The sequence below is a fragment of the Anolis sagrei genome, chromosome 1 (genome assembly GCF_037176765.1).
Source record: "Anolis sagrei isolate rAnoSag1 chromosome 1, rAnoSag1.mat, whole genome shotgun sequence".
In the NCBI taxonomy this organism is placed as follows: Eukaryota; Metazoa; Chordata; class Lepidosauria; order Squamata; family Dactyloidae; genus Anolis; species Anolis sagrei.
Genome location: NC_090021.1, coordinates 70,569,279 through 70,581,514, shown reverse-complemented (window position 1 = coordinate 70,581,514; position 12,236 = coordinate 70,569,279). Strand labels below are relative to the sequence as shown.

The 12,236-nt window shown below is 37.9% G+C and overlaps 1 protein-coding gene across 1 annotated transcript in view; it reads left to right on the top strand.

Annotated features, from left to right (window-relative positions):
* Window positions 1–12,236, top strand: part of TIAM2 (TIAM Rac1 associated GEF 2) — a 96,782-nt gene that overhangs the window by 36,193 nt on the left and 48,353 nt on the right. Inside the window, exons 10-13 of the mRNA XM_067465909.1 lie at window positions 4,140–4,244; window positions 5,051–5,129; window positions 5,304–5,396; window positions 7,237–7,497. Coding sequence (XP_067322010.1) covers window positions 4,140–4,244; window positions 5,051–5,129; window positions 5,304–5,396; window positions 7,237–7,497 — 538 coding nt within the window. The remainder of the gene's footprint in view (window positions 1–4,139; window positions 4,245–5,050; window positions 5,130–5,303; window positions 5,397–7,236; window positions 7,498–12,236) is intronic.

Sequence of the window (12,236 nt, the reverse complement as noted above, 5' to 3'; positions counted from 1 at the left end):
TAATTCTGTTATAAATCATTTATGCAATCAATATATGCATATAGTGATAAGAATATTAAGATATGTTAAAGTATTTAAAAGATCAGTGTGCCTTGTTTTGGTGTACATTTTTAAAATCCTAATATCCTAAAAACACGAGATCCTATCTGATTTTGGAAGGTCAGAAGGATTTGCCTTGGTTCCTACTTGGATGGGAGACTGCCAATGAATACTCAGTGCTTTAGGCTATATTTTTGAGCAATGGTTTTCAGCCTGTGGGTCCCCAGATATTTTAGCCTTCAACTCCCACAAATCCTGATAGCTGGTAAACTGGCTGGTATCTCTGGGTGTTGTAGGCCAAAACACCCGGGGACCCACAGGTGGAGGACCACTGTTTTAGTGGAGGAAACTTTCCCACCCACCTCTGAGTATTCCTTGCTGAAAAAAACTCAGTGACCTCCCCCCCCCCCCCCCACCTCACCCCGCCGGCGGCAGGAGACTCTACCCTTGGGAGATAATCATACTCGGCCATGCATCTCCTATAGACGTAGATCCAATTGGAGCAAGCCATGCATGCAAGGGACTCAAGGGTCATGGACATGGCATTTTTAGAGTTCACAGAAGAGGGCATCCAGATCACCTTGCATTACTAGAAGAGTGGTGATAGCAGCCCAAACCACCCTTTGTCAATATATGCCTCTTCCATTCCACCATATATTTCCTTGGTAACTGCCTTCCTGGTATCATCAGAGCCACTATCATCAAAGCAATTATATGTGTGTGTGTAAAAGTATGTGTGTGTGTTCTGTTCATATATGAGTGTCTATATCTATATATATATAAATGCTCTGTGCATAATGAGTACCTTAAAAACAAAAGAACAAATGAACGGAATCACACCAAATTTGGCAACACAAGGAATGGGAGGATTTGCTCAGAAACTTCAATTTTCTATCCTGGTGGTGGCAGTATGGCTGCATAGCAGCACCAAAATCCTTGACCTACATTATCCTGGTCCAAGATTTGTGTATAAAATGCTAAGGAAAAGTTGAGGATGGAGAGCATGGGCACAGTACTCACATTTTGATGAACTATCAATGGCTGAAATTGTGAAGTCAGAAATAATGTGATAGATGCCTTCAGCAGCCTATACACACCAGCAGCCTACACACTGCAGTCCTTCTCAGCAATCATAAAATCCCTAAGATGACCAATGATGGTATATTTCTGAATTTATTGATGTTGCATATTCTTAAAAATGTGTGCATGGTGTCATAATGTCATGCATTTTAAGGAAATTAAGAAGAAATTACATTAAGGAAAATTCTGTTTATTCCTTCATCTTTTCTTTTATCATATTTTTGTCTCTACCATTACTGCTTGACAGGATCTTTTTTATTTACTATCCTTTTATTTCAGGTATAGGCAACCAGTAACCATTGCCTTATGAAGTTCTCAGCCTGATTTTATAAGCCTCTCTGCAAGTGTTCAGTTCAAGCTTTTACAAAAGGGGCCAGTTCTTGCTATCCATCAACCTGCTAGATAGTCAAGAAAAAGGAAATATAGAAGGAGGAGGCATTGCGTGAGAGAAAGAGAGTGTTAGGGTTAAAAAGGGGACGACTCAGCCACTTTAGATATGGCTCACCCCACTGCTCACTGCAAACATATCAATCAGAATATTCCCGAGGGAGTTCAGACCTTGAAAATATTGTCTTTCTACTTTCTTTGATGATGCAACTGCAAACAAAGTAACTTTCTGGCTTTGTTTGTTGAAGTAAAGGTTCTCTGAGTTGCTGTAAATGAAAATGTTGCAGTTCCAAAGAGTGTGCTTCTAATATCTGCTGAAATGTTGTATTTGTTTAGCAACCATGCAATGGTTTCTTAGTTATAATGGAATACATCTGACAAATTATTACTTGTCATATTATGCCATGTTTCAGTTGTTTCCAGGAATTGGTTCATCCATGTACAGGCAGTACCCGAGTTACAAACATCTGTCTTACAAATGATTCATAGTGAAGAATGGGGTTGAGACAATGAGAAGTGAGAATAATCTATCCCTGGGAAAGGAAATCCACTCCTGGAAGGGTTATCATGGGTGAAAGAGGTCTCAACTGAAGCTTTATCATGAATCATTGTTTCCACAACAAGCTAATTTTTAAAAATTCAATTATCACAATGACAGAAAGTGAGGCAAAGTTTCTGAACAGGACACAGACAACAAAACAAAATGCCACAGGGGTGTTAACTCTCCCCTATTTTATCTAAACCTAAGATGTATGTATATCTGTGTGTTTGTGTGTGTATGCACACACACACACAACCTGTTTCCCCTGAAATAGGACATACCCATAAAATAAGCCTTAGCAGGATTTGTAAGCATTTGCGCACTAACATTGTTAACATTGTTTCCTGATACCCGGATTTGTGTGTAACCTGATGCTTGTATACTTCTGTACTTGTGCTTGTACATGTGTGCGTACTCTGACATTTGCACACCCTGTCACTTGTACCTTTTTGATGCTGGTCATTGACCGTAATAAATGTTTATAATATAAGCCATATCCCAAAAATAAGACATAGTGATAGGTGTGGCTATGCAGTGGACAAAATCACCCCCCCCCCCCCTTTAGGTCCTGGTTGTTCCGTGCATGCTGAAAGCTGAGACATAGAGGGAGACATATAAAGTCAAATTAAAAGTCTCAGTGAAGTGAGGAGCAGGACGCTTTGCTTTAGGTATTGTGTGTCCTCAGGAGAAAGAAGTAAAGCTGTGGCTGCAGTTTTACTCAGCACTGTGAGTCTCTTTCCCCTAGCATCAACCAGCAACAGTATGTGGGTCTCTCTCACTCCCAACAAACACTGGTAAAGCTGTTGCTCCCCATCACTGATCAACAGTTTGTGAGTCCCTCTCACCCCACACAAACACCAGGAGATAGGGGAAAAGTTTCAGCAAGTAGGCAGTCTGCTACTGAGTCGAGAGAGATCATCCCATAAATGCAGGTGGTTGTACCATACTTAATAAAAAAAATAAGACACCCCTTGAAAATAAGCCATAGTGTGTCTTTTTTGAGGAAAAATAAATATGAGACAGTGTCTTATTTTTGGGGAAACACGGTATGTGTGTGTGTGTGTGTGTGTGTGTGTATGGCTGTAGTTATACTTAAAATGTACTTGTACCAACTTACCTACAAATTCAGCTTAAGAGCAAACTTACAGAACCTATCTTGTTCTTAACTTTCAGGAAAAAAAGAATATATTGTGTTGCTTCTTTAAAAAAAGTCCTGTATTATTGCTGAATAATCTGATAGGAGATTCAGACACTGGAACAGCAAGGGGATCCATTATAATAGAATTGCATGAAGGGAAACAAAAATCACTTCACTCCCTTTCTGTTAGTGTTGTTTTCCATAAAACCGAAGGTCCTTCCTCATATAGAAGGAGTTCTGTACTGAAGGATTCAGCGCTGTGTCTTAATATATGCACAGACTGTTCCACTTGAGCTATTGCCCTGTTGATGTTTGAAATAAGTTCAGCATAGTGTCAACCATATGTCATCTTTAAGGGATACCACCTCAAGGTTACATCCAACAATAAAGCCAATATCCTGGGGGGAGCATTTCTCTTTCCCATTATTCAGCTTCCTGGTGATAATATACTTGTGACAAATAGGTGGCGTTTCAGGATCTCAGGGGGAATTGGCAGTAAAAGTGCAATAAAAGCTAGCCCAGACACAACATTCCTCTCTTAACAGTCTGTGTGCACACATGCATTTTATACATCAGATGTGTATATTTCACTGAGTAGAAGCAAGCCATCTGGAAGACCTGCAAACGCAAACAGATGCCAGTGTAGGCTAAAGAAGAGAAAAGGTTTCTAAGTTTATTTACACATCTAACCACTTGTTTAATTTCAAATACAAGAAGTATCATTACAAATCTGTGGGTTTCTTGTAACAGAAAAAAAACAACTTGCAGCCCTGGTATGAAAGCTGTACCATTAAATACATTTCTTTATGGTGTATTCAGTTGTTATTGAAGACATTACTTGTAGGTTTGCATAATGGCATAATCTGAAGGTCTTTTGACAATCTCTCTCTATTCTGACATCTGTATTTGTACAAATAATATCTGAATTGCCGATAAATTACTTTCACCCCTTAGATTAAGCAGTTGGAACCAAGATACCACGGTTTACACCTTAGAAGACATATTGATGAAAATATTGAGCAGTACATTCCTGAAGCTTATGAATACATCCAAGATCAGGCAAGTGGCACTATGAAAAGACTTGGAATTCTTTGAGAAGATCCTGTGTTTGTAGAATTGTATTTTCATGATAAAATAGACAAATACTTCAAAGTTTTGCAATTGGACCGAACAATGATTACTCCAGTAAAAGGATGTCGACCAAAAAAACCCTACTGAAGCCAAATTCTGTTTTTCTCCTCCTTCTAGAGTAGTCTTCTTGAAGTTAGCAGGAAATGAGACACAAAATTACAGCTATTGAACACCAGAGAAAAAATGGAGGGTTCATTGCCCACAATATCTACTTGTCAGGATATATACATAAATAAAATACACATGCTCTCCTTATTATATCAATTTTGACCCTACAAATCATAGTTGGATAACAAGGCATAAGTTAATTATCAAAACTTTTCCCATCTCCCACACTACCAGGGGTAAAGTACAATCACCTTGAGAGATTTCAGTGAAATCCACATAATGAAAAAACAACAACAATAATAAAACTTTATTTGTACCCCGCTACCATCTCCCCAAGGGACTCGGTGCGGCTTACATGAGGCCAAGCCCGCAATACATCAATAAACAGAACATCAATAAAATAAAACATCAATAAACAATCAATACAATATAAATCATAATCACATTAACAAAATAGAGAATAAGCAATCAACAGTAAAAAATCAAGTCACTGACTCTTTTCTCCATTTTAACACTCAGAAATTGGCACACAAAGGAATGGATTATTTTGCTCAGTAGTAATTGCCTTGTGTGTTAACTCTTTAATGCTGTACCTCTTCAAAGTCGAACATCTTTCTCTCTTTCAGATATATGATGAAATAGAAATATTTCCTTTGAGTTTCTTCCATGTCCAACTCACTAAGAGTGATGGTGTAGCTGATTTCGGTAAGTCTGATGCTTTCAAATTATACAAAACTATACAAAATACGAATTTGATGTAATAGGAATCTCTTAGTTGGAGTAGAACAAGTGATGAAATATTACAGAAACAAAATCTTATTTTAAGAATTGTTGTAAGATGACAAATGTGAAATGTTACATCTTTTTAAAAAACTTCAGGATTTGCAGTAACTGCACAAGTTGATGATCAAGAGCATCTCAGCCATATCTTCGTGAGTGATGTTCTTCCTGATGGGATGGCTTACAGAGAAGGTTTGTGCTGTCTCTTTAAATCTAAAATCTTTCCTGCTGAGGTACATACTGCATTTAACAAAGAGATAATTGCTCCACATTTTTCCATCTTGCCCTGTCAGTTTTTGTGACAGACTATAAGATTGATGCTGTTCCTCCTTTTTAAAAGGAGTATTTTTAAAAATTCTGCCTTACACATGACAAAATAAAAAAGGGAAAGATTGGTAGGATTCTTGTGGCACCTTTCAAATTCTTTCTTTCTTTTTTAATTTTGAAACAGACTAACATAGAATTTTGAGATTTACACTTCAGAGCTTTTCTTACACAGATGTGAGCATTATGTATAGAAAGGTGTACAGATACCTGTCTGGTTTTTGCCAGGTGTATTCTTGTTGGGAGGGTGTTTTGGCTGTAGGTTCCAAGGCACTTTTCATATGAAACAAGCAGTGTTTAAACTTCGTTGGATCCAAATATGGCTTTCCAACTAGACTATACCTGTGTAGCTGAGGTGCCACCACTGAGAAGGCCCTGTATCTCGTCCCCACCAATCATGCCGGAGGAGGTGGGATGGAGAACAGGGCCTACCCAGGAGATCTTAATCTCCTTGCTGGCTCACAGAGGGAGATACATTCAGACAGGTAAACATGCTCATCTGTTTGGGTCTGCCAAGATATAGTCTCTAAATCAGCAGTTAAATAGCAGCACTAGTTAGTGCAGCATTTCACCTTGATATGTCAACTCAACTTTTGTCTGCAAATTTTTGGAAATTCCACTTCTGAATGTTTTTGTTTCTAGATCCATTATTACTGCTATTGTATTGTTGAAGTCACAACCTCTGAGGATGCTTGCCACAGATGCAGGCGAAACATCAGGAGAGAATGCTTCTAGAACATGGCCATATAGCCTGAAAAACCAACAATTACTGCTATTGTTTGTCAAAAATTGGCAGGAACCTTGTTAATGGATTATATGGTTTCCAGAATGAAACAGTGATGGCCTTTTTTTATGTCTTTCAGACACACAGCTATATTCCTCCTACCAAAAGTAACATTACATGGCAGAGTGTAAAATAAATGATGAAATGGACCAACAGGATTGCAGCCATAATCTTCCATGGCTGTCAAACTCAAGTGCCCATCATCTCATTTCATTATATATTCTTACTGCCAGTTATGCTCATGTCCTGGAAGCATTTAGCTAAGATAAAGCAGCTATTGCTTATTCCACATTTAAGCCAAAATGTGAAGAAAAGGAATTGGAAAAGAGGAATGGGATATTTACTTGGAAAAGAGGGTTTATCACTGTAGAATTAATGCAGTGTAATACCACGTTAGCTGCCACTTTATCTGCTCAATGCTATGGAATTGTTGTAGTTGTAGTTTGGTGAGCCACCAGCACTCTTTGGCAGAGAAGGCTAAAGACTTTGTGATACTACAGCTTCCATATTTCCTTGGAATCGAGTCATGGCAGTTAAACAGGTTTCAAACTGCTTTAATTCAACAGTATAGTACCCTACTTCATATAATTCAACTGGCATATGTATGATTACTTTTATAGACACTAAATTTATTGTCCTCTTACTGCCTCATAATAAATTGAATTCTCAGAGCCTTTCCCTACTTTTTCACTCTTTCATAAAGAACCAGAATGCTGTCTTTAGTTGACAGGTGTCAATGCTGATAAAGTATTTGCTCAAGTCATTCTTTCATCAAAATCCATTCCAAGATGTTTTAGCTAGTAAGATGAAGGTAATGCTAAATGTTTTAATAATCAAGTGTGCTCTGTGTCACGTTTAGCATCTCTGACTGTTAGCATACCTCCTGCTTAGCCTTCTTTTCCATTCTTGTTCTCATGCTTCCAGGGCTGCGTGTTGGCAACGAAATCTTGGTTATAAATGGAGAGTCTGTATCTGATCTTGACCTCAGGCAGATGGAGTTATTGTTCTCTGAGAAAAGTGTGAAACTGACTTTGACTACAAATATCAGCTGCCATGCAAATGCATTATGCACCACATGGTCAGATGGGGACATTTCCAGGGAAGGAAGAAACTTGTTGCCCCCTCCTAACCAGTCTCAACTCCTGGAAGAATTTCTGGATAACTTCAAGGAAAATACAACAAATGGTGAGATGGTGCTTGATATATTGGCTGTATGATGCAGAAACAGACATGTTTCTGCATTTTATCAAAGTTAGTTGATTTCAAACTATGTAAGGAGGCATTACCGTGTGTGTGACTACATTTTTCTATGTCTAAATGGCTAGATACAGTTATTTTTAGTACTATCTAAATTCCATTTTTCAGTAATGATTTCCTAGAAAATAAATTAAAACAAAAAAATTGGTTTTTAAACCAGAAAATTTTTTTAACAATTATACATTTCTGACAACATCCAAATGATCCACTTTGAACTGAGTCTACACTGCCATATAATCCAGTTCAAAGCAGATAATCTGGATTCAGAAACTGGATTATATGGCGGTGTAGATGGTGCCTAAAATTACCAGCCTCTTATGGAATAGTTGATGAGTGGGTTGCTGTGAGTTTTCCGGGCTGTATGACCATGTTTCAGAAGCATTCTTTCCTGACATTTTGCCCACATTTATGGCAGGCATCCTTGGATGTTGTGAAGTCTATTGGAAACTAGGCAAGTAGTTTCCAACTGACTTCACAACCTCAGAGGATGCCTGCCATAGATGTGGGTGAAACGTCAGGAACATGGCCATACAGCCCCAAAAACTTACAAATCCAGCAGTGAAAGCCTTCGACAACATATTTGATGAGCGTTACTCTAATATGCTACATTACTCTGATATGCGTATTCCTAGGATTTTTATCTAGGAAAGCAGTATTTTAGCCAGTGGGAATAAAGTAATTAAAAATATCTGGTATTGCATTGTGATAGATTTCATAAAATCTTATAGCAAAATGTGTATTGAAATGGCTAACACAAATCTTTGTGGATGCACCTTTATATAACTAACTATATGGAATGGAGGCTTAGGGATGCCTTCATTTTAAAAGCTACCAAATGGCCTCCAACCAACCTTCCAAATTCTATGGCAATTTTAATGAAATGTCATTGAAGAAAGCTTGTTATGATTGATTTAATTGTAAAGCATCTTTTATTAGGTCATCTTTAAAATTAAAATAATGAATTGCAAGATTTGTGGAACAGTTAGTCATAATTTTATTGTGGGTTTTTATTCAATTTAAAATACTATTAAATTGACTGTTGGCATACAGAGTCTCATGCCATAAAACAAAAATTACGAAGCTAATTAATTACAGTTCACTTATCTTATTAGCTTGATATTATAGGCCAGCATTACCTGTTGTATTCAGCATTGTAAATGTATGTGCCCGTTTGCCAGATTCATTATTCCTTAGGGATACATTTTGCAGCTTGTGTTAAGCTATTCTTTTATGTTAAGAATTGTGACAAAATATATTCCTAGACACTAAAGAACAAAGGTATTTTAGAATTAGTTGACAATATGGAGAGCAAACATGGCAGCCATGTGTACTATGAGATACTGGAAATTATTCTGACTTAATCTCTGTGAAAGAGTCTTGTCACATTTATCAAATTATAGAGTGTTAGCATTTAGTTTATGATTTTTTCAAGTGGCATCTTAATAGAAATAAATGGAAATGGCACAGCTTTGACTGAATTCATCATTTTAATGGATTTACCCTTTTGCCCTCATGTTCTCTCTTATTTTGTGTCCTATTTTATCTGCATTGGCCTAGAAGACTCTGGGATGAAATAGTGAAACACTTCACTAGTCCTGATACATTGGGTTCTGACATTTCAGCTTCTGATTTCTTGTGCTTATTTCCCAAACCTATATAGGGGATTGCTAAAAATACAAAAATCTACATGTGCTAAGACTAGGTTCCTGTCTAAAGTCAAATAATTTTTGTTAAGAAGTGTGGCTGTTCAGATTGTTTTCTTAGACTTAAATATAGAATGTGAGGGTAAAAGCCCAACCTCTTAGAATTCTCTGAATTTGTTCTTTCTTTGCCCTTTTTATTTATTTATTTAGAAGATTTATACCCCGTCCTTCTCAACCTCCAAAGAGGGACTCAGGATGGCTTCCAACAGGCAACTATTCACTGCCAACACATTATAATAACATAACATAAAATACAATTAGCATACACTGAAAACACTTATAAATATACATTAAAACAGTTGGCTGGTTCAAATTGTCATCCAAATCAGTCCATTGCGGTCCACTAAAACCTTATCTTCATCATCGTCATCATCATCATCATCATCACTTTATCAGGAGAAGTTGACAAGAGGGTTTGGGGTTCATTGTGACCTCTGATCTTCAGTGTGCCTTACCTCCCTCCCCCAATTTCTGGCAATAGACCTTTCTTGGGCCAGAGTAGGAATAGCTAACCCTCCAGATATTGAACAGCAACTCTGACATATTAGCCATGGTTGATGGTAAACAATGCTTGGAGTACAACATCTGGAGGGCTACATGCCTTCTGCCCTTGCTCTGCTGGGTCCAGAAAGGTCATAGCAGTCCATTCCTCCCCACCAAGCAGCCGATTTAAAGTGACTACTTTAGTCAATCAGATGGGGAAAAAAGTAATAATTGGGCCATCATATCCCATTAAAAAGTTGGAGAGACAGTGGGCTTTTGATCACTGGAAATTGCCCACTCCTAACCTAGAGTGCATCAAAAGAAAAACAGAAGTGTATAATATTAGAAAGAAGAAACCGTATCAGCCTTAGGAGGATAAGGATTGCCACAGCTGCAAATATAGCAAATGGTTCAAAGAGAATGAATATTCTAATAATTGAACTTTAAAACTGGTGAGGGTGAAAGTCAAAAGCAATATTAATGCAGTAAATCATCACAAAATATAAGTCTCTATGTAGAGGCTAGGGCAGGTCAGATAATCCTCTCTGTCAGCAATAATAGAAGATTTTGTTCATGTATCAAGAGCAGAGATACATGGTAACATGCTAATCTTTATTCATAAATGGTCTAAAATATGTATTATTATTTATTTATTTACCATATGTATACCCCGCCTTTCTTGCCCCGCAGGGAACTCAAGGTGGCTTACATGTATAAGCAGCAATTCAATGCCATACAAATATACATAATAAGATAAACATATACATTAAACAATCATTAAAACATATCAAAATTTTAAAACCACTTATTTAAAATCAAGTAATCCAGTATCACAATCCGTGGACGTTCCAAATTGTCATTGCACTTTTTCATATTCTCTTATTGCACTGATAGATTACTAATTGAACACTTGGTCCCACATCCATGTCTTTAGCCTTTTCCTAAAAAATGATTTATTTCAAACTTATTTTGTGCCAGCTGATGATACAAAATCAAAACAGGAAGAAAAGAAAGAAAAAAGGGAGTAAACTTTTCGGATGACCTGGAAACTTATTATTCCTTCAATTGGCTGAACATGACTGAAGCTTGAGCATTTTATTTTCCAAGTTGCCCACTTGCTACCATCTGTCAGCTGAAGCATTTCATTTCCTTGTGAATCATGCTTTGCTTATATAAGAAGGCTGATAAGTAAACTGCTTATAATAACAAGTCCATGGATGCAATTTTTAAAATGTGGTTCCCAAAACTGTACAGACCATCCCTTGCAGCAAGTGGTTTGACAAAGCCAGCAAAAGTGAAGAACCAAGCCAGCTACTGCCCCCAGTAAACTACCAAAGGTTTGTGCTAAACTGAGTCAGACAGACTCTGCTCACCCATCCCTTCCTCCAATTTTGTCAACTTCTCTTGATAGGGTGAAAGTAGACATAAACTTTGTGTCCAATCAAGCTACCAAGGAATCCTAGAAGCCAGGAGCAGTAGCATAGCGCTTCGTACAAATGCTGTGCATGTATGCTAGTGCCATACGTATTCCCCAAAACGTTTGGGGATATTCCCTCTATGTGCAATACTCATGTGTGCACCCAGTATGCTTATGCCATGGAAGTTGTAATAAGTATATTAAGGGAGTGATGAGATTGGGTTTTTTTAATTTAAAAAGTCCCAGTTTTCTCCCATAATTGTATCAAAAGTCATCCATGATGTGTCATCTTTCCATGAAGATAGAAAACCTTAGACCCACTCCACAGGTCTTTGTGATAATTAAACATGGAGCAATATAAGTTGAGATGTGATAGTTGAGATGGGGCAATAAAAGAGGAAAGACATCTTGTGTGGATGGTTGTCTTTGTGCCATTTTGTTGTTGTGTCTCATTTGGGTGACAAATAGAAATTGGATGTATGGATAGGTGTGTTGGTATGCAAACAGTCTCTCTCACATGCACACACACACACATACACACCCTGTGAGCCTCCATGGGGCTTACTTTGTGTTATTACTGAATTTGAGACACTGTGGTATAGTGGTTTGAGTGTTGAATTAGGACACTGAAAGACCAGGGTTTGAATCCCTGTTCAGCCATGGAAACTCATTCAGAGGAAGACAAATCTTTTTTTAAAAAATGTGCAAAAAAGGAGAGAGAAAAAAAAGGGGGGGGGGAATAACTGTGATAGCCTTGTTGTTTATTTGTTCAGTCGCTTTGTGACCTCATGGACCAGCCCACGCCAGACCTCCCTGTCGACAGTCACCACCTGCATCTCCTTCAAGGTCAAGCCAGTCACTTCAAGGATATCATCCATCCATCTTGCCCTTGGTCGGCCCCTCTTCCTTTTTCCTTCCATTTTCCCCAGCATAATTGTCTTCTCTAAGCTTTCCTTTCTTCTCATAATGTGGCCAAAGTACTTCATCTTTGCCTCTACTATCCTTCCCTCCAATGAGCAGTCGGGCTGTATTTGCTGAAGTATGGACTGATTGGATCTTCTAGC